Source organism: Poecile atricapillus, chromosome W (genome assembly GCF_030490865.1).
Source record: "Poecile atricapillus isolate bPoeAtr1 chromosome W, bPoeAtr1.hap1, whole genome shotgun sequence".
Taxonomy (NCBI): Eukaryota; Metazoa; Chordata; class Aves; order Passeriformes; family Paridae; genus Poecile; species Poecile atricapillus.
In genome coordinates this window covers 107318204-107338536 of record NC_081288.1, presented here as the reverse complement: position 1 = coordinate 107338536, position 20333 = coordinate 107318204, and the positions used below count along the sequence as shown (strand labels likewise).

The following is a 20333-nucleotide window of genomic DNA, read 5'->3' as shown; positions in this document are numbered from 1 at the left end:
TTTTCCCCATTTTTTTTCCATTTCCCCCCATTTTTTTCCCAATTTCCCCCCAATTTTTCCCCAATTTTTTCCATTTTTTCCCCAATTTTCCCATTTTTTTTTCATTTCTTCCCCCATTTTTCCCCATTTTTCCCTTTTTTTTCCCCAATTTTCACCCCATTTTCCCCCAATTTTTTCCCAATTTTTTTTTTCCATTTTCCCCCCATTTTTTTCCCAATTTTCCCCCAATTTTTTCCATTTTTTTCCCAATTTTCCCCCCATTTTTTTCCCAATTTTCCCCCAATTTTTTCCATTTTTTTTCCCAATTTTCCCCTCATTTTTCCCCAATTTTCCCTCAATTTTTTCCCCATTTTTTCCCAATTTTTCCCATTTTTTCCCCCAATTTCCTCCCATTTTCCCCCAATTTTTTCCCCAAAAACCCACAAAAATTCCCATTTTTCCCCCCATTTTCCCCCCTCCCAAAAAACCATAAATCCCACCAAAAATACTCCAAATAAATTTATTTTTCCCATTTTTTCCCCTCATTTCCCCCCTCCCACCCCTCATTTTTTTCCCACTTTTCCCGTTTTTCCCGCTTTTCCTACCGTCGGATTCCATAGCAAAAAACCACTGGACAAACGAAGCTTTATAACAAAAAGCCAGGCACTGAAAACATGGAAAAAATTCCGATTCTTTTTCCTTTTTTTCCCTTTTTTTCTGTGTTTTGAGAGTTTTTTCATTGTTTTTTTCTCTTTTTTTTGTCGTTTCAGCTTAATTTTTATCGCCGCCGTTGCATCACAAGGAACGAGAATGAAAAAAGGCCACAGTTCATCATTTTCACCATTTACAGAAGGTTTGTCCCCAAAAAAAACACCCCCAAAATTCCCAAAAATTAAAAAAAATTGGGAATAACCGGCGCCGATTCCCGGGAAAAAAAAAAGAAGGGAAAAAAACACCCAAAAATGCCTTAAAAAAACCCAAAAAATTGGAATTTTTCCTTTTCCAATTCCCACTTTTTTCCCTTTGGAGTTTTCCCGAGTTTTTCCTTCTAATTCCACATTTCCAGGAAAAAAAATGGGATTTGATGGGAAAAATGGGAAAAAAATGGGAAAAAATCCAAAATTTCCCTCAAAAAACCCCCGAAAACTCCCTAAAAAAACCCAAAAATTTGGAATTTTTCCTTTTCCAATTCCCACTTTTTATCCTTGGGAATTTTCCCGAGTTTTTCCTTCTTCTAATTCCAAACTTCCGGAAAAAATTGGGATTTGATGGGAAAAAAATGCAAAATTTCCCTCAAAAAAACCCCCCAAAATGCCCTAAAAAACCCAAAAATTTGGAATTTTTCCTTTTCTGCTTCCAAGTTTTTTTTCCCTTTGGAATTTTCCCGAGTTTTTCCTTCTAATTCCACATTTCCAGGAAAAAAAAATTGGGATTTGATGGGAAAAAATTGGGATTTGATGGGAAAAAATCCAAAATTTCCCTCAAAAAAAAACCCCACAAACTCCCTAAAAAAACCCAAAAATTTGGAATTTTTCCTTTTCCGATTCCCACTTTTTTTCCTTGGGAATTTTCCTGATTTTTTCCTTCGAATTCCACATTTCCAGGAAAAAAAATGGGATTTTGGTTGTTTTTTTTTAATTTTTCCTCCCAGGAGGAATAAAATCATTCCTGGATTTATCAATTCCTTTGGAATTCTCAGCTGGGATGGGAAAAAAACAGGAAAAACTGGGAAAAAGCAGAAAAAAACCGGGAAAAATTGGGAAAAAACAGGAAAAATCTTGGATTTCTCCCCCTTTTTATCCCATTTTTTTTCCCCCAGGAAAAGAATTCCCGGATTTTTTTCCATCAGGAATTTGGGAATAAACCCAGGAAGTTTTCCCATCATTCCCATCCTTGGAATCCCAATAAAACGCTGGAAAACACGGAATAAAAACCACAGGAAAAAATCCAACTTTGCCATCCACAATTCCCCAAAAATTCCAATTTTTTTTCCCATAAAATTGATAAAATTCCTTTTTTTTTTTTTTTCCAGATGCTTTTTCCCAATTTTTTTCCCATTTTTTTCCCGGGACTCTGGAATTGGCGAACGAGGATTTCTGGGATTTATTTGGGGAGGATTAAGGGATGGAAAATTCCAGGATTTTAGGGCTAAAAATGGGGAAAATTCCAGGTTTTAGGCTGGAAAAGGGAAAATTCCCGGATTTTAGGGCTAAAAAAAGGGGAAAATTCCAGGTTTTGGGGGGATTTTGGGAGGGAAAATTGAAAATTCCAGGATTTTAGGGCTGGAAAAGGGGAAAATTCCAGGATTTTAGGGCTTAGAAAGGGAGAAATTCCAGGTTTTGGGCTGGAAAACGGAAAATTCCAGGATTTTAGGGCTAAAAATGGGGAAAATTCCAGGATTTTAGGGCTGGAAAAAGGAAAATTCCAGGATTTTAGGGCTAAAAATGGGGAAAATTCCAGGATTTTAGGGCTGGAAAAGGGAAAATTCCAGGATTTTAGGGCTAAAAAGGGGGAAAATTCCAGGATTTTAGGGCTAAAAAGAGGGAAAATTCCAGGTTTTTGCAAGAGAAAAAGGGAAAAATCCGGGATTTTGGGATGGACGGGGAAAACTCGGGATCGGGATTCACTCGGAGCTGTCGGAAATCTGGGAATTCCTTGGATAAATCCCGACAATTCCTGGAATTTTCCCCCTCCTGGCCAAAGTGCAACGAAATTCCGGAATTTTAAGGCTCTTTATGGACCATCCCAAAAATCCGCTTTTTTTTTTGTTTTTCCCCAAAAAAACCCGGGAAAACTCTGGGAAAATAAAAAAACCCCGGAATTCCCGAGGAATTTCAGACCCCCCCCACCCCAAAATCCGGGAATTTTGCCGATGGAACGAAACCATTGGAAAGGCACGGCGGTAACGTCGGAAAATCGGGAAAAATCCCGCGGGGTCGCCAAAATTCCGGCTTTTTTTTCCCTTTCCCTCCCCCCAAAAAAAACCCCGGATCCAGGCAGGCTCTGGCTATTCCCAAAAAAATCCAAAACACCAAAAAAAAAACCGGGAAAAGAGGAAAAGAAGCCCCGAAAAATTCCGTATTTACAATAAAATTTTTTTTTTTCCGTTTTTTTTCCGTTTTTTTGTAAAAAATCCTTCCTATAATTTTTTTTTTTGTTGTTTTTCCCTTTTTTTTTATATTTTTTCTTCCGGTTTTTTTTCCAGGAGCTTCCCAAAAAAAAAAAAAAAACGGGAAAGGAAGGAAAACAAAACTTTTCCGTCATTTTCCACTAAATTTCTGATATAGATTTATATATATATTTATATTTATATATTTTTTTTTGTATAAGATCCATAATTTTTTTTTTTATTTTTATTTTTTTTCCTACCCTATGGAATGGCTAAAAACGACATCGGAATTTTTTTTTTTTCCTTTCTTCCCATCCGTTCTCCGCTGGTTTCCGGGAATATTTCCGGGAATATTTCCGGGAATTTTGTATTTTTTTTTTTTCTCGTCGTTCTTTTCTTGATTTTTAATTTTTTTTTTCCTCTTTTTTTCGGAAGTAGTTTTATTTTTAATTATTTGATCATTATTGCAAGTTGAAATTAAATATTTTTATTTTTTTTTTTGTTTTCCTCAGCTTTTAGAAATCCGGGAATTTTTTTTTTTTAATTTTTTAATTTTTTTAAAGGAATTTTTTTCCTTTTTTTTTAAATTTTTTTTTTGCAGAATTTTTTTTTTGTAGAATTTTTTTTTTTTTTAGAATTTTTTTAATGGAATTTTTTTATGGAATTTTTTTTTGTAGGATTTTCTTTTATGGAATTTTTTTTATGGAATTTTTTTTGTAGGATTTTTTTAAGGAATATTTTTTTAAGGAATTTTTTTTAAGGAATTTTTTTTATGGAATTTTTTTTTTTTTAAGGATTTTTTTCCTTTTTTCTTTTTGTTCCAAAAACCCCAAAATTCAGGAATTTTTTAGGCACAAAGTCGTCCCACAGTGCGGAAAAAAAAAAATTTGCCGGTCCAGTCTCTCCGCTCGGAATTTCCAAAGTTTTTTTGTTTCGTTTCGTTTTTTTTCCGGCGCTTTTTTTTTTCCGGGATTTTTCCTCGGGAATGCTGGAATCTCACGCGTCTGGGATTGTGGAATTACTCAGACTTGTCGGTATCTTACAAAAAACAAAAGGGGTTTTTGTGGGATCGGGAAAATACGGAAGGAGCGGGATGGAGATTTCATTCCGGCGCCTCGGATCTGCGGGAAAAGGGAAATTCCAGTCGGGAAAGGCGGTTTTGGGATTATCCCAAGTTTTGGTGATCCCGAAATTCAGTTATAGGGGGAGTGGGATGTACCTCCGGAATATCCGAGCCTGATTCCATCCCTAAAATCCAATCCCAATTCCATCCCAATTCCATCCCCAATTCCATCCCCAATTCCATCCCCAATTCCAATCCCAATTCCATCCCCAATTCCATCCCCAATTCCATCCCCAGTTCCATCCCGAATCCATCCCTGATTTCCATCCCCATTTCCATCCCTAATTCCATCCCCAATTCCATCCCCAATTCCATCCCCAATTCCATCCCCAATTCCATCCCCAATTCCATCCCAATTCCATCCCCAATTCCATCCCCAATTCCATCCCCAATTCCATCCCAATTCCATCCCCAATTCCATCCCCAATTCCATCCCCAATTCCATCCCCAATTCCATCCCAATTCCATCCCCAATTCCATCCCCATTTCCATCCCAATTCCATCCCCATTTCCATCCCTGATTTCCATCCCTGATTTCCATCCCTAATTCCAATCCCAATTCCATCCCTGTTTTCCCACCCCACCAGGACACCACACCGTGACCACGACACCCTTTGGAATTCTTTGGACTATCCCAGCTCTGAGACCCGGATTTTGGGAATATTCCGGAGGCTCTGGATGCCGGCCCCACCTGGTCACATCTGTCCCATGTGATTGGAGGCGTCGCCCATCCCACCGTGGGGTCCTGCCAGCGACAGCGGGGGAGGCTCCGAGGACACCTTCTCCTCTTCCCGCCGCTTCAGGCACGCCGCCTTCGGATTCAGGTTCCGTTCTGCGGGAAAAGGGAATCTCAGCGCACGGGGAATGGGAGAATCACGGCGGGGAGGAGGGGTTCCAGGGAGAAATGGAGAACTTCCAGGGAGAAATGGAGAACTTCCATGAATGAAACTTCCATGGAGAAAACAAAACTTCCAGGGAGAAATTTCCATGGAGAAATGGAGAGCTTCCATGGAGAAATGGAGAACTTCCATGGAGAAAAATTCCAGGGAGAAATGGGGAACTTCCATGGAGAAGAGGAGAACTTCCATGGAGAAAAGCAGAACTTCCATGGAAAATGTGAGAACTTCCATGGAGAAAAAGACAAATTTTATGGAAAATATGAGAACTTCCATGGAGAAAATCAGAACTTCCATGGAGAACCCACCCCCCATCCCCCTTCCCACCCCATCCCCACCACCTCCAACCCCAAACCCTCCCCTCCCCAATCCCAAATCCCGAATTTCCCTCTCACCTCGGACCTGCTGCTCCAGGCTGAGGATGACGGCCACGGCCTGGTGGAGGATGAGGAGCTTGGTCTGGGGTTTGTCGCTCTTGAGGTGGAGCTGCACCATCCTGCCCAGCTCCTTGAAGGCCTCGTTGATGTCGCGCACGCGCAGCCGCTCCCGCGCATTGTTGGCCATGCGCCGTTCCTTCTCCCGCTCCGCCTTCTGCTCCGGGGTCAGATCTTCATCATCGTTATTGCTGCGGGGACAAACGCAATTTGGGTTATTCCCCGTTTTTTTCCAGGGGATTCCCGCTGGTTTAGCCACAGGAAATTACGGAATTTCTTGCTCGGAAAAGCCCTTGAATGGTTGGAATCCCAACATTCCCGGGTTTTTTTTTCCGGGAGGGAATTCCTGGTGGTTTATCCACAGGAAATTACGGAATTTTCTTCTTGGAAAAGCCCTTAAGTGGTCAGAATCCCAACATTCCTGTTTTTTTTTTTCCAGGAGGGAATTCCTGGTGGTTTATCCACAGGAAATTACGGAATTTTCTGCTTGGGAAAGGTTTCAAATGCTTGGAATCCAAATGTTCCCGGTTTTTTTCCAGGAGATTTCCGGTGGTTTATCCACAGGAAAACATGGAATTTTCTGCTTGGGAAAGGTCTCGAATGGTTGGAATCCAAACATTCCCAGTTTTTTTCCAGGAGATTTCCGGTGGTTTATCCACAGGAAATTATGGAATTTTCTTCTTGGAAAAGCCATTGAGTGGTTGGAATCCCAACATTCCCGTTTTTTTTTTCCGGGAGGGAATTCCTGGTGGTTTATCCACAGGAAAACATGGAATTTTCTGGTTGGGAAAGGTTTTGAGTGATTGGAATCCCAACATTCCCAGGTTTTTTTCCAGGGGATTTCTGGCATCTTATCCACAGGAAATTATGGAATTTTCTGCTCGGAAAAGCCCTCGAGTGCTTGGAATCCCAACATTCCCGGTTTTCCCCAGCGCTGCATCCGCAGGGATTCCGATCCCTGTGGGAATGGGAATTCCAAACATTCCAGGGATTTCAGCCCTTCCAGGAATGGAGGCTCCACAATTTTCCAAGATTTATCCTCAGGAAATGCTGGAATTTTTCCCGTTGGAGTCCAACCTTCCCCGGAGCTTTTCCGATCCCGTTATCCCACATTCCCAAAACCCACGTGAATTCCAACCCCCCCTTCCCAAACTCTTCCAGAGGCTCCAGCTGTATTCCAATAAAAACCCCGGAATTTGAGGAAGAACAGCTGGAATTTTCCAAAATAAAATTCCAGGAATTTTCATTTCACACTCAAAATTTGGGAACGGGATCGGGAGGAGTGCAAGGTCCTGGCAGGAGCGAAATTCCGCTTTTCCCGCTTTTTTTTCCAGGATTTTTTTTCCTGCTGTATTCCAATTAAAATCCATGGAATTTAAGGAAGAAAAGCTGGATTTTCCCAAAATAAAATTCCAGGAATTTTTTGTTTCACATCCAAAATTTGGGAACGGGATCAGGAGGAGCGCAAGGTCCTGGCAGGAGCGAAATTCTGCTTTTCCCGCTTTTTTTTCCTTCTTTTTTCCAGCTTTTTTTTCCCAGTTTTTTCTTCCTGTATTCCAATAAAAACCCCGGAATTTGAGGAAAAAAAGCCGAATTTTTCCATAACAAAACTCCCAGAATTTTTCTCTCCATCACCCAAAACTTGGGCATCGCTCCGACCGGCATCTCCCTCTCCCTTCCAGGACCTTGCATCCCATTTTTCCCGCTTTTCCCGTTTTTTATTCCCGTTTTTCCGTTCACTTCATCCAAATCCGAGTGGGAATTAAATGAAGCGACCCTGCTGGCTCCCGTTACCTAGATCTTGACCTAGTTATGGATTTGATCTCCTTCTTATCCTCTTCCAGCTTCTTCTCCTCGGAAACCTTCGGATCCTGCAGGTTCTCGTCGGCTTCGTCGTCGGATTTGATCTCGGAGCTGCCAGAGGAGACGCTCTGACCTTGGAGAGCCGTGGGAATTCCTGGGAAAAGAAGAGAGGAGAGGGTTGGGATCGGGGAAAGGGGTTGGGATCATCCTGGAGCCGAGCCGGGATCTCCGAGGATCATCCAGGGGGGAGCGGATTCAGGGATCGGAAAATTCCAGAATGGGATGGAAATCACAGAATGGAAATCCTGGATTGGGATGGAAATCCTGGATTGGGATGGAAATCCCGGATTGGGATGGAAATCCTGGATTGGGATGGAAATCCTGGAATGGTTTGGGATGGAAATCCTGGATTGGGATGGAAATCCCGGATTGGGATGGAAATCCTGGATTGGGATGGAAATCCTGGATTGGGATGGAAATCCCGGAATGGTTTGGGATGGAAATCCCGGATTGGGATGGAAATCCTGGATTGGGATGGAAATCCTGGAATGGGATGGAAATCCTGGAATGGGATCCAAAAATCCTGGAATAGGATCCAAAAATCCTGGATTGGGATGGAAATCCTGGATTGGGATGGAAATCCTGGAATGGGATAGAAATCCAGGAATGGGATCCAAAAATCCTGGATTGGGATGGAAATCATGGAATGGATTGGGATGGAAATCCTGGAATGGGATGGAAATCCTGGATTGGATTGGGATGGAAATCCTGGAATGGTTTGGGATGGAAATCCTGGATTGGGATGGAAATCCTGGAATGGGATCCAAAAATCCTGGATTGGGATGGAAATCCTGGAATGGGATGGGATGGAAATCCTGGATTGGGATGGAAATCCTGGAATGGGATCCAAAAATCCTGGAATAGGATCCAAAAATCCTGGATTGGGATGGAAATCCTGGATTGGGATGGAAATCCTGGAATGGGATAGAAATCCAGGAATGGGATCCAAAAATCCTGGATTGGGATGGAAATCATGGAATGGATTGGGATGGAAATCCTGGAATGGGATGGAAATCCTGGATTGGATTGGGATGGAAATCCTGGAATGGTTTGGGATGGAAATCCTGGATTGGGATGGAAATCCTGGAATGGGATCCAAAAATCCTGGATTGGGATGGAAATCCTGGAATGGGATGGGATGGAAATCCTGGATTGGGATGGAAATCCTGGAATGGGATCCAAAAATCCTGGATTGGGATGGAAATCCTGGAATGGTTTGGGATGGAAATCCTGGATTGGGATGGAAATCCTGGATTGGGATGGAAATTCCGGAATGGGATGGAAATCCTGGAATGGGATCTGAAAATCCCAGATTGGGATGGAAATCCCGGAGCGGTTTGGGACGGGAAGATCTCAGCTCATCCCGTCGCTCCGAGCCCGGTTTTGCTGCATTCCAAAGGCAGGGGGAAGTGGGAATTTGGGAATTTTGGGAATGCTCACCCCGGTAGGGATCCTGGGCCGGAGTCAGCTCCGGGGACGTCGCCGATTGCACTGGAAGCGTCGGCACCGGCACCTGGCCGGGCACCAGCGAGTGGCTCCCGCGGAGGCCGACGCCGTCCTCCCGGTGAGCTCCGACCTGCGGGAATGATCCCGGTGAGTCCGGAATCCCGGGAATGCTGCCCCCGGAGCCGGGAACCCGCAGCGTTCCCTGGCTGCCCTCTGCTACCCCCGATCCCAAATCCAGAGTGCTGGGTGGGAAACGGAGCCGGAAAACGAAGAGTTCCTGAGTTGTGGGGATGTTCCCGTTCCTGTTCCCATTCCTGTTCCTGTTCCCATTCCTGTTCCTGTTCCCATTCCTGTTCCCGTTCCTGTTCCCATTCTTATTCCAATTCCCATTCCTGCTCCTGTTCCCATTCCTGTTCCCGTTCCTGTTCCCATTCCTGTTCCTATTCCCATTCCTGTTCCCGTTCCCATTCCTGTTCCCATTCCTGTTCCTGTTCCCATTCCTGTTCCTGTTCCCATTCCTGTTCCTGTTCCCATTCCTATTCCCATTCCCATTCCCGTTCCCATTTCTCTTCCTGTTCCCATTCCTGTTCCCGTTCCCATTCCTGTTCTCATTCCCATTCCCATCCCATCTCCTTGAGATGTTCCTGTTGTTCCCACATTCCCATTGTTATTCCCGTTATTATTCCCGCTCCCCATCAGCGCGAGCCGGCTGCCCAGCGGCCGTTCCCATAACCCATTCCTGTTATTATTCCCATTATCATTCCCGTTATTCCCATTATTTTTCCTGTTATTCCCATTATTTTTCCCATTATAATTCCCGTTTTTCCCGATATTTTTCTGCTCACCATCAGCGCGTGCCGGCTTCCCAGCAATCCTCCTCCGTATCCGGAGGCGAGCCCGGCCATGGCTCCGTTGTGTGCGGCTCCGATGATTCCGTGGACGTCTCCGTGCGCTCCGGCCATTCCGGGCGCGGCTCCCACCGCGTGATTCCGGAGGACGTGGATGGCGTCGTCCAGGCGCTCCAGGCGATCCTCGATCCGGCTCTGCTGCGGGGCAAAGCCTCAGCAATTCCCAAATTCCCAAAAATTCCCACCAAATTCCCAAATTCCCACCAAATTCCCACCGAATTCCCCAATTGCCGGTGTTTTGGTCATTCCCTAAGACGCCAATCCCGGGATTTTCGTGGGCAGAACGGGTTCGATGATTCCTCATGAACGGAATTCCGGCCGCGCCGGCGAAAAGCGCCAGGGCTCGGCGGAGTTTGAGTGAGATCCAAAGGAAAATTGGGATTTGGGAAAAGGGGAAAAAAAAGTGGGAAAAGAAGCGACAAAAAGGGATTTAAAGGGATTTAAAGGGATTTTCCGGCGCGGTTCCGCTCCCAGCGGGAATTTTTTCCTCCCTCCTCCCACCGCGGCTGATCCCAGGATCCAACGGAGACGGAGGAAGAGGAAGGGTTGGAAAAGCTCCAGGGGAGAATTCCCAGGGATCGGAAAAGATGGGAAGTTCCCAAGGGTTGGGAAAGCTCAACGGGAAAATTCTGAGGGATTGGGAATTTGGGATCCCAATGGGAAAATCCTGAGGGATTTGGGATCCCAGTGGGAAAATCCCAAAGGTTTGGGAATTTGGGATCCCAACAGGAAAATCCTGAGGGATTTGGGATCCCAGTGGGAAAATCCCAAAGATTTGGGAATCTGGGATCCCAGTGGGAAAATCCTGAGGGATTTGGGATCCCAGTGGGAAAATCCCAAAGGTTTGGGAATTTGGGATTGCCATGGGAAAACCCTGAGGGATTGGGAATTTGGGATCTCCACAGGAAAATCCCAAAGGTTTGGGAATCTGGGATCCCAGTGGGAAAATCCTGAGGGATTTGGGATCTCCACAGGAAAATCCCAAAGGTTTGGAAATTTGGGATCCCAGCAGAAAAATCCTGAGGGATTTGGGATCCCAATGGGAAAATCCCAAAGGTTTGGGAATTTGGGATCCCAACGGGAAAATCCCAAAGGTTTGGGAATTTGGGATCTCAATGGGAAAATCCCAAAGGTTTGGGAATCTGGGATCTGCAGAGGACAATTCCAACGGGCTGGGAAAGCTCCACGGGACCATTCCGAAGGGATTGGAGCTCTCCCCATTCCCAGCAGCCACAGGAATTCCCTGGGAATTCCCGGAAAACACGGAGCTGCTCCCGCAGCAGGATTTCCACACCGGGAAAATCCAATCCCAGCAAATTCCCGCTGCTTCCGACCGGGATGGACGAGGGGAGGGATCGGATCCGCAGATCCCGCACGGAAAGGGGGAAAATTCCATGGGAATTCCCGCCCGGAACGCTCAGGGCAGCGGAGATTCCATGAGAGATCCATGGGATCCCGGAAAATCGCCTTCCTCATTCCAGAAACGTTCCCTAATCCTGGATCATTCCTGAATTCCAGGAATATTCCCTAATCTGGAACATTCCCGAATTCCAGGGTCATTCCCTAATCCTGGATCATTCCAGAATTCCAGGAACATTCCCGAATTCCAGGAACATTCCCTAATCCAGGAACATTCCCTAATCCTGGATCATTCCCGAATTCCAGGAACATTTCCGAATTCCAGGATCTTTCCCGAATTCCAGGATCTTTCCCGAATTCCAGCTCCGTTCCCTACGGATCATCCCCTCCCTCACATTTCCCCGACAACTCCCGCGCTCTTCCCGCCGGGAAAAGAGGGAGGAAAAGGGAAGGGAAAGGGAAGGAAGGAACAAGGAGGAAGAGGAAGGAAGATGAGGAAGGAGGAAGGAAAAAGAGAGAAGAAGGAGGAAGAGAAAGGAAAAGGAAGGAAAGAGGAAGAAGAGGAAGATGAAGGAAGAACAGGCAGGAGGAGGAAGAGGAAGGAGGAAGAGGGAAGAGGAAAGAAGAAGAGGAAGGAAAGAAGGAGGAAGAGGAAGATGAAGATGAAGGAAGAAGAGGGAGATGAAGGAGAAGGAGGAAGAAGAAGGAAGAGGAGAAAGACGAATGAGGAAGGAAGAAGAGGAAGGAGGAGGAGGAGGAAGAGGAAGAAGGAGGAAGAAGGACGAGGAGGAAGATGAAGGAAGAAGATGAAAGAGGAAGATGAGGAGGAAGAGAAAGATGAAGGAAGAAGGAGGAGGAGGAAGGAAAAGGAAGGAGGAAGAAGAAGAGGAAGGAGGAGGAAGGGGAAGGAGGAAGAGGAAGATGAAGGAGGAAGAGAGGGGCACTTCCAGGGAGGAAGGAAGATGAAGGAGGAAGAGGAAGATGAAGGAAGAAGAGGAAGAGGAAGGAAGGAAGAGGAGGAAGAGGAGGAGGGAAGGAAGTGAGGAAGGAGGAGGAAGATGAGGGAAAGGAGGAAGATGAAGGAGGGAGGGAGGAAGAGGAAGGCGCGGGGTCGTTCCCCAGACGTACCAAGGAGTGCAAGGGCCCCTCATAATTGGGCGATGAAGCCGAAGGAGCTCCATTCCTCGACCAAACGGCCGCTCCTGCCGGGCAAAACCGGAATCTCCGTTAGGAAAATCCCATTCCCAACTCCGGAAAAACGGGAAAAGCCGGAAAAACGGGAAAAAAACCAGGAAAAACAACGGGAAAAATGGGAGGAAAATCCCATTCCCAACTCCGGAAAAACAGGAAAAGCCGGAAAAACGGGAAAAACAACAGGAAAAACGGGAAAAACAACGGGAAAAACGGGATAAATCCCGCTCCTGGCTCTGGAAAAACGGGAAAAACAACGGGAAAAATCCCACTCCTGGCTCTGGAAAAATGGGAAAAATGGGAAAACGGCTCATCCTGATCCATTCCTGGAGCTGGAAAAACGGGAAAAATGTGAGGAAAATCCCGCTCCCGGCTCTGGAAAAACGGGAATAAACGGCTCATCCTGATCCATTCCTGTTCCTTGGGATTGTCCGAGCAGCTCGGAAAAACGGGATGGGGATCCAGGCTTTTATTCCCAGTTTTTATGGGAATTCTTTCCTTATCCAGGATTTTATTATTCCCAATTTTCTTATCCCCAAAAAAACCTGATTGGGAATTGTGGGAATTCTTTCCTTATCCGGATTTTTTTCCCGTTTTTCCAGGAGCTCACAGGAATCCTTTCCTTATCCAAGTTTTTATTCCCTGTTTTCCACGCTTAAAATTCCAACTTTTCCTTAACTCTGCTCCTCCGCCGCTGCCACCGGATTCTCCTGATTTCCCTGAAATTTTTTCGGGAATTTCGATGCAAAACCCACGGAAAAAAACCCCGAGAAAAATTCCAAACCTCATCCCACAGCTTAAAAAAAACCAAAAAAAACTGGGAAAAATCCGGGAAAAATCCGGGAAGGGGTGCGGGGAGGGGTTGGGATTGGGAAGAGAGAGCGGGAACGGGAAAATTCCGGCGGCTCTTCCCGAAATTCCCGGGAAGGAAGGAGGGAAGCACAGTACCTGCCAGAGAAGGGGGAGACGCGACCGGAGTCGAAGGATTGGATGAAAAGCTGGTGTTGGTGTGCTCTGGAGAATAAATCTTCAAAAAATGGGATAATCCGTTAATCCGGGAATTTCGGGAATCATCCAACACAGAAAAGGTCGGGAATTGCCGGGAATCCCAGCGGAAAAAAATTCCCGAGGGAAAAGGACGGGAGGATGATGAGGGTTTGGATTTGGATTGGAGGAAACGGCGTCATGAGAACTCCAAGGAACCCACAGTGCCCAGGAAAGATGGGAATGAGCCCGGAAAAAGGGCGGGAGAGCGGGAAAATCCCGGGAGAACGGGAAAATCCCGGGATAACGGGAATATTCTGGAATTTCTCCGTGTTCTGTTATCCCAAAATGGGGAAAATCCCGGGATAATGGGAATATCCTGGGATAATGGGAATATCCTGGGATAACGGGAAAATCCTGGAATTTCTCCATGTTCTGTTATCCCAAAATTAGAAAATCCCGGGATAACGGGAATATCCTGGGATAATGAGAATATTCTGGAATTTCTCCATGTTCTGTTATCCCAAAGTGGGGAAAATCCTGGAATTTCTCCATGTTCTGTTATCCCAAAATGGGGAAAATCCCGGGAATTCTTCATTATCCTGAAGCGGGAATATCCCAGGATAAAGGGAACGGGAATATCCTGGAATAATGGGAATATCCCGGGATTTCTCCGTTAACCTGAAGGGGAAAAATCCCGGGATTTCTCCGTTATCCTAAAACAGAAAAATCCGGGAATTTCTCTGTTATCCCAACTGGGAAAAGCCGGGAATTTCTCCGTTATCCCAAGGCAGGAAAATCCTGGAATTTCCCCGTCTCCCGTTATCCCAAAGTGGGGAAAATCCCGGCATTTCTCCGTTATCCCAAGGCGGGAAAATTCCAGGATTTTTCCATTATCCCAACTGGGAAAATCCCGGGAATTCTCCGTTATCCCAAAGCTGGAACCGCAGGGCTCTGAAATTCCAGGAAAAGGAGCCAAATTCCAGGAAATTCCACCGGAATCCCGTGGGAATTCCGTGGCTCCGACCCTTTCTCCCTTAAACCCAACTCCTTCCCAACCCATTTTTCCCTCATTCCCAAAAATCCCCCGCTGGAATTTTTTTTCCCCAATTCCCAAATTCCGAACGATCCCGAAAAAAAAAACCCCAAAATTCCCGGAATTCCCATGGAAAAAATTCCTTACGGAGGCGAGAGCTTTTCCCAGCGCGTCTCCGGTCTGAGAACTTCCGGCGGCTCCGCTGCCTCGATTGGCTGCAAAGGAAAAAATTCCAGGTGAAAATTCCCAAAATTCCACCCGGGAATCGTTCCCGGAATTCCTTTTCCCGTCTTTTTTCCCGGAGTTCTTTTCCCGCTTGGAAAATTCCCGGGAAAAGCAAATCCAGGGAGGGTTTGGAGCTGATCCAGTTGATCCCGTTTTTTTTCCCGGAATTCCTGGAATTTGGGGGGAAAAATGGGAGCTGGGGAATGGAGGGAGTTTGGGGAGGAAAAATTGGGAGAATTCCTGGAATTCTGATGGAAATTTTGATATAAAATTGGCACAGCCCGTGGAATTCCGAGCTGGGGATGAGAAAATTCCCGGAATTCCGGAGGGAAAGGAGGGATCTGGGATGGAAAACCCCGGAAAAAAGAGGGAAAAAACGGAATTCAGGAAAATTCCGTGGAATTCTGAGCTGGGTTTTCCCAGGGTTTTCCGGATTTTTTTTCTGGGATTTTCTCAGGGTTTTCCTGGGATTTTTCCAGGCTTTTTGGGGGTTATTCCTGGTTTTTTTCTGGGCTTTTTCCCGTGATTTTCCCGAGGTTTTCCCAGGATTTTTCCCAGATTTTTTGGGGGGATTTTTCCAGGGCTTTTCCGGGATTTTCCTGGGGTTTGTCCAGAATTTTTCTGGGGTTTTCCTGGGATTTTTCCGGGTTTTTTCCAGGATTTTCCTGGGGTTTTCCCAAGGTTTTTCCCAGAGTTTTTTCTGGATTTTCCTGGGGTTTTCCTGGGATTTTTCCAGGGTTTTCCCGGGACTTTTCCAGGGTTTTTCCCAGGGCTTTTTTTGGGATTTTTCCAGGATTTTCCTGGGATTTTTCTGCGATTTTCCCGGGATTTTTCCAGGTTTTTCCAGGGTTTTTCCCAGGGTTTTCCCGGGATTTTCCCAGGGGCTTTTTTTGGTTTTTCTGGGATTTTCCCTGGGTTTTTTATTGGGATTTTTTCCAGGATTTTCCCAGGTTTTTCCTGGGTTTTTTCCAGGTTTTTTCTGGGGATTTCCTGGGGTTTTTCCCCGGATTTTTCTGGGATTTTCCCAGGAGTTTTTTTTTTATTTTTCCGAGCTTTTCCCAGGATTTTCCCAGGGCTTTTTTTGGGATTTTCCCAGGGATTTTTTGGGGATTTTCCTGCGATTTTTTTGGGATTTTCCCAGGATTTTTCCGGCTTTTTCCCAGGGCTTTTTTTTGGATTTTTCAGGGATTTTCCCAGGGGCTTTTTTGGGATTTTCCCGGGAATTTTCCCAGGATTTTCCCAGGTACTTTCCTGGGGTTTTCCCAGGATTTTCCCAGGGTTTTTTTTGGGATTTTCCCGGGATTTTCCGGGGATTTTTCCCAGGTTTTTTTTAGGGATTTTTCCTGGGATTTTCCCAGGGTTTTTTTAGGATTTTCTGGGGTTTTCCCTGGGGTTTTTTTGGGATTTTTCCAGGATTTTCCTGGGATTTTCCCAGGATTTTTCTGGGATTTTCCCATGATTTCCCCATGATTTTCCCAGTATTTTCCCGTTTTTTTCCCAGGATTTTTCCCCGTTTTTTTTCCCCATGATTTCCCCATGATTTTCCCATTCTTTCCCCATTTTTCCCGTTGTTTTCCCGGGATTCTGACTCACCCATGCCGGGCTCGGAGCCGTTGGCCGGGGGGGTGCAGGAGGAGGCTCCGAAGTTTCCGGAGCCGCGGTGGAACGACGACATCGGGGGCAGAGCAGAGCCCAGCTCGGCCGAGGAGTGCGAGGGGTAGCTCTGGAAAAACGGGAAAAACCGCCGGAGTCAGCCGGGAACAACCGCAATTCCCGGCATTTTATGGAATGCTGAGGTTTTCTGGGAATGTTGAGCAGGAAAACTGGAATAACGGTAGGAATGAGCTGGGAACAACCAGAATTCCAAGGATTTTATGGAATGCTGAGGTTTTCTGGGAATGTTGAGTGGGAAAAACGGGAAAAACCGCTGGAGTCAGCCGGGAACAACCGGAATTCCCGGGATTTTATGGAATGGGAAACTTTCCGGAATTTGGGGAATGCTGGGATGGGAATGCCGAGGTTTCCTGGGAATGTTGAGTGGGAAAACCGGGAATAACGGCCAGAATGAGCCGGGAACAACCGGAATTCCGGGGATTTTATGGAATGCTGAGGTTTTCTGGGAATGCTGAGTGGGAAAGCTGGGAATGCTGGGATGGGAATGTTGGGATTTTAGGGAATACCGAGAATTCCCGGGAACATCAAGGACACCGAGGACTCCCAGAATTCCCGGAATTCCCAGGATTCCCGGGATTTGGGGGCTCACCAGGCGCTCGTGGGGGTGCAGGCTGCAGTAGCTGCCGGACTGGGAAATGTGGGAAGAGTTTCCCAACATTCCGCCGTATCCGCCTTGGCTCATCCCGCTGGAAGAGCTCCAGGGGTCGCTGCCGTGGTGCCCATCTGCCGGAGAGAGCAGGAAAAACGGGAATTAACCCCGGAATTCCAGGGAAAAAAAACAAACTCCCAGCCCATCCCAATCCCTCCTTCCTTAGGGGAAAATTCCTGATTTTTTAGGGAAAAATTCTGCATTTCTGGGGGAAAAATTCCTCGTTTTTTGGGGGAAAATTCCCTCCTTTTTGGGGAAAATTTCCCTCCTTTTTAGGGAGAAAATTCCTCATTTTTAGGGATAAGATTCCAGCCTTTTTAGGGAGAGTTTTCCAGAGTTTCTAGGGGAAAATTCCCTCTTTTTTACGGAAGAATTCCCATCTTTTTAGGGAGAGTTTTCCAGGGAAAATTCCCTCCTTTTTAGGGACAATTTCCCAGAATTTTTAGGGAAGAATTTCCTCCTTTTTTAGGGAAAAATTCCCTCTTTTTTAGAGAGAGTTTTCCCAAGTTTTAAGGAAAAATTTCCTCCTTTTTAGGGAGAAAATTCTCTCGTTTTTAGGAGAAAATTCCAGCCTTTTTAGAGAGAAAACTCCTCATTTTTAGGGACAATTTTCCAGAGTTTTTAGGGAAAAATTCCTCATTTCTTAGGGAAAAATTCCCTCTGTTTTAAGGAAAAATTCCCTCCTTTTTGGGGACAATTTTCCTGAATTTTTTGGGAAGAATTCTCTCCTTTTTAGAGAAAGTTTTCCCAAGTTTTTAAGGAGAAAATTCCTCATTTTTTAGGGAAAAATTCTCTCCTTTTTAAGGAGAGCTTTCCAGAGTTTTTAGGGAAAAATTCCCTCCTTTTTAGAGAGAAAATTCCTCATTTTTAGGGACAATTTTCCAGAATTTTTAGGGAAAAATTCCTCATTTTTAGGGAGAAAATTCCTCATTTTTTAGGGAAAAATTCCCTCCTTTTTAAGGAAAAATTCCTTCTTCTTAGGGACAATTTTCCAGAGTTTTTACAGTGAATTTTCCTGATTTTTTAGGGAAGAATTCCTCATTTTTAGGGAGACTTTTCCCGAGTTTTTAAGAAATCCGGGATTTTCCTGGAATTTTCCTCCCGGAACCAAAACGAGATCGAAAAATTCCCACCTGGAAAAACAAGAACCACCCCCCCCCCCTTCCCAAAAATCCATGGATTCCCCTCCCACCATCCTTCAACATTCCCAGATTTTTCCGGAGGTTGATTCCCGAGGAAATCCCGGGAAAATTTGGGAATTTGGGATTCACCTTGCATGAAGAAGGAGCTGGGAAAAGTGCTGGATGCCGGTTTGGAGGACGGATAGCCCGGAGAATCCCGGTTATAATCGGCGGTGCTGGCGGACGGAGCGTAAACCTACGGAAAAAAATTTCCATAAAAAAAAAAATCAGGAATTTTCCCCCTTTTTTCCCCTCATTTTTTGGGAATTATCCCGGAAAATCCCACCTCCCGTTCCCTGCTCCTTCCAAAGATTTTTCCGTCTTTTTTTCTTCTCCCCAATTTCTGGGAATTCAATTATCCCGCAGATGTTTTTCCCGCTGCGGGAATAAACAGGAACCGGGAACAATGCCGGCTTTTTTTTTTTGGGATCGGAGCCTACGGAATTCTCCGGCTCCTCCGATGGGAAAAACAAACCCCAGATTTTCAACAGAAATCCCCAAAAAAATCCTGGGATTGGAATTGCTGAGAATTCCCTAAAAAAGCTGCAGCAGCGCAGGGGGGAAAATACCTTCCTTTGGAATTATTCCCGGCCTTTATTCCCGGTTTTTTCCGATCCTTGGGTGATTTTTTTGGGAATATCGGCCGGAATTTCCAGCCCCAAATCCCCTCATTCCCAGATTTTTTCCCTTCCTGGTTTTTCCTGACCCTCCAGTGATTTTTTTGGGAATATCAGCCGGATTTAGGGAATTTCCAGCCCCAAATTCCAGGATGGATTTATTCCCGGATTTTTTCCCTTCCTGGTTTTTCCCCATCTTTGGGTGATTTTTTTGGGAATATCAGCCGGATTCAGGGAATTTCCAGCCCCAAATCCCCTCCCAGCAGCTCAGGGAATTCCAGGATGGATTTATTCCCGGATTTTTTCCCTTCCAGATGGTCGGGAAAGGCGAATCCCGAATCCCGAATCCCTGGAAAATGGATTCCTTCCTGCCTCCATTTTGAAGCCGAGCTTGGCACGGCGCCCGATCCCGAGCTCGGAGGGGAAAAAAGCTGGAAAATCCAAGCGGGAAAAGCCGAGATCCCGGAATTCCGGGAGCTGGAGGAGAAAATCCCGGGATGAAGCAGCCCAAGGACTCCCCGGGAACACAAAATCCCGGGATTTGGGATTGGGAGAGTCCTGGATCTGCTGCTTTTCCTCGGGTTTTAGGGAGAAATTCCCTCTTTTTTAGGGAGAAATTCCTGATTTTTTAGGGAGAAAATTCCTGATTTTTTAGGGAGAAAATTCCTCATTTTTTAGGGAAAAACTTCTCTTTTTTAGGGAAAAATTCCCTCCTTTTCCCAGAGTTCTTAGGGACAAATTCCCTCCTTTTCCAGGAGTTTTTAGGGAGAAAATTCCTGATTTTTTAGGGATAAATTCCCTCCTTTTCCAGGAGTTTTTAGGGAGAAATTGCTCGTTTTTTATGGAAAAATTCCCTCCTTTTCCCAGAGTTTTTAGGGAGAAAATTCCTGATTTTTTAGGGATAAATTCCCCCCTTTTCCAGGAGTTTTTAGGGATAAATTCCCCCCTTTTCCCGCAGTTTTTAGGGATAAATTCCCCCCTTTTCCCGCAGTTTTTAGGGATAAATTCCCCCCTTTTCCAGGAGTTTTTAGGGATAAATTCCCCCCTTTTCCCGCAGTTTTTAGGGATAAATTCCCCCCTTTTCCCGGCCGATTCCCGAATTCCTCTGGAGAAATCCCTCCCTTCTCCCGGCTCCCTAATTCCGGCCACATGTGGAACACTCGGAGCGTTCCCGGGAAAAGGCCGGAAGGAAACGCCCCCGGATCCCAAATCCGGAGCAGCTGCGGCTCCTTCCTCATCCTCGGGAATTCATCGGGAACAGCTGAGCCCAAACCCCGGAGCCGGGACACAATTCCTGAAAAACCCGACACAATTCCCAGGAAACGAACAGAATTCCCAAAAAACCCGACACAATTCCCGAAAAACCGGCCAGAATTCCCAGAAAACCGAACACAATTCCCAGAAAAATGAACAGAATTCCCAGATTTCCAGAGAGAATTCCCGAAAAAGCGGCCAGAATTCCCAAAAAACCGAACAGAATTCCCAGAAAACCGAACAGAATTCCCAGAAAACCGGCCAGCATTCCCAGTTTTCCAGAGAGAATTCCCACATTTCCAGCCACAATTCCCAGATTTCCAGCCAGAATTCCTGGAAAACCATCCAGAATTCCTGGATTTCCAGCGAGAATTCCCAGAAAACCAGAGACAATTCCCACATTTC

General features: G+C 45.6%; 2 protein-coding genes across 12 annotated transcripts in view; one reads left to right on the top strand and one right to left on the bottom strand.

Moving 5' to 3' along the window:
- Nucleotides 1-547: 547 nt before the first annotated feature.
- Nucleotides 548-3708, top strand: LOC131592355 (uncharacterized). 2 transcript variants are annotated; one of them, XM_058863812.1, is made up of 2 exons: nucleotides 548-2149; nucleotides 2345-3708. In XM_058863812.1, exons 1-2 carry the CDS (start codon nucleotides 1248-1250, stop codon nucleotides 2382-2384), a joined length of 942 nt encoding a protein of 313 aa, XP_058719795.1. In that variant the 5' UTR covers nucleotides 548-1247; the 3' UTR covers nucleotides 2385-3708. The 2 variants fall into 2 exon arrangements, with proteins under 2 accessions (XP_058719795.1, XP_058719796.1); XM_058863813.1 differs by having other exon boundaries at nucleotides 2212-3708.
- A 124-nt stretch (nucleotides 3709-3832) lies between these two features.
- LOC131592353 (transcription factor 4-like) overlaps nucleotides 3833-20333 on the bottom strand; it is a 56861-nt gene continuing 40360 nt past the window's right edge. For 2 of the 10 annotated variants that reach the window (XM_058863800.1, XM_058863801.1), the window contains exons 5-16: nucleotides 18148-18253; nucleotides 16817-16950; nucleotides 16147-16276; nucleotides 14476-14543; nucleotides 13257-13335; nucleotides 12246-12319; nucleotides 9696-9896; nucleotides 8845-8980; nucleotides 7336-7498; nucleotides 5503-5732; nucleotides 4903-5043; nucleotides 3833-4209 (exon numbers count right to left, since the gene is read on the bottom strand). In XM_058863800.1, coding sequence (XP_058719783.1) covers nucleotides 4907-5043; nucleotides 5503-5732; nucleotides 7336-7498; nucleotides 8845-8980; nucleotides 9696-9896; nucleotides 12246-12319; nucleotides 13257-13335; nucleotides 14476-14543; nucleotides 16147-16276; nucleotides 16817-16950; nucleotides 18148-18253 — 1458 coding nt within the window. In that variant the 3' untranslated portion in view covers nucleotides 3833-4209; nucleotides 4903-4906. The remainder of the gene's footprint in view (nucleotides 4210-4902; nucleotides 5044-5502; nucleotides 5733-7335; nucleotides 7499-8844; nucleotides 8981-9695; nucleotides 9897-12245; nucleotides 12320-13256; nucleotides 13336-14475; nucleotides 14544-16146; nucleotides 16277-16816; nucleotides 16951-18147; nucleotides 18254-20333) is intronic. The other 8 variants (XM_058863803.1, XM_058863802.1, XM_058863808.1 and 5 more) reach the window with 8 other exon arrangements.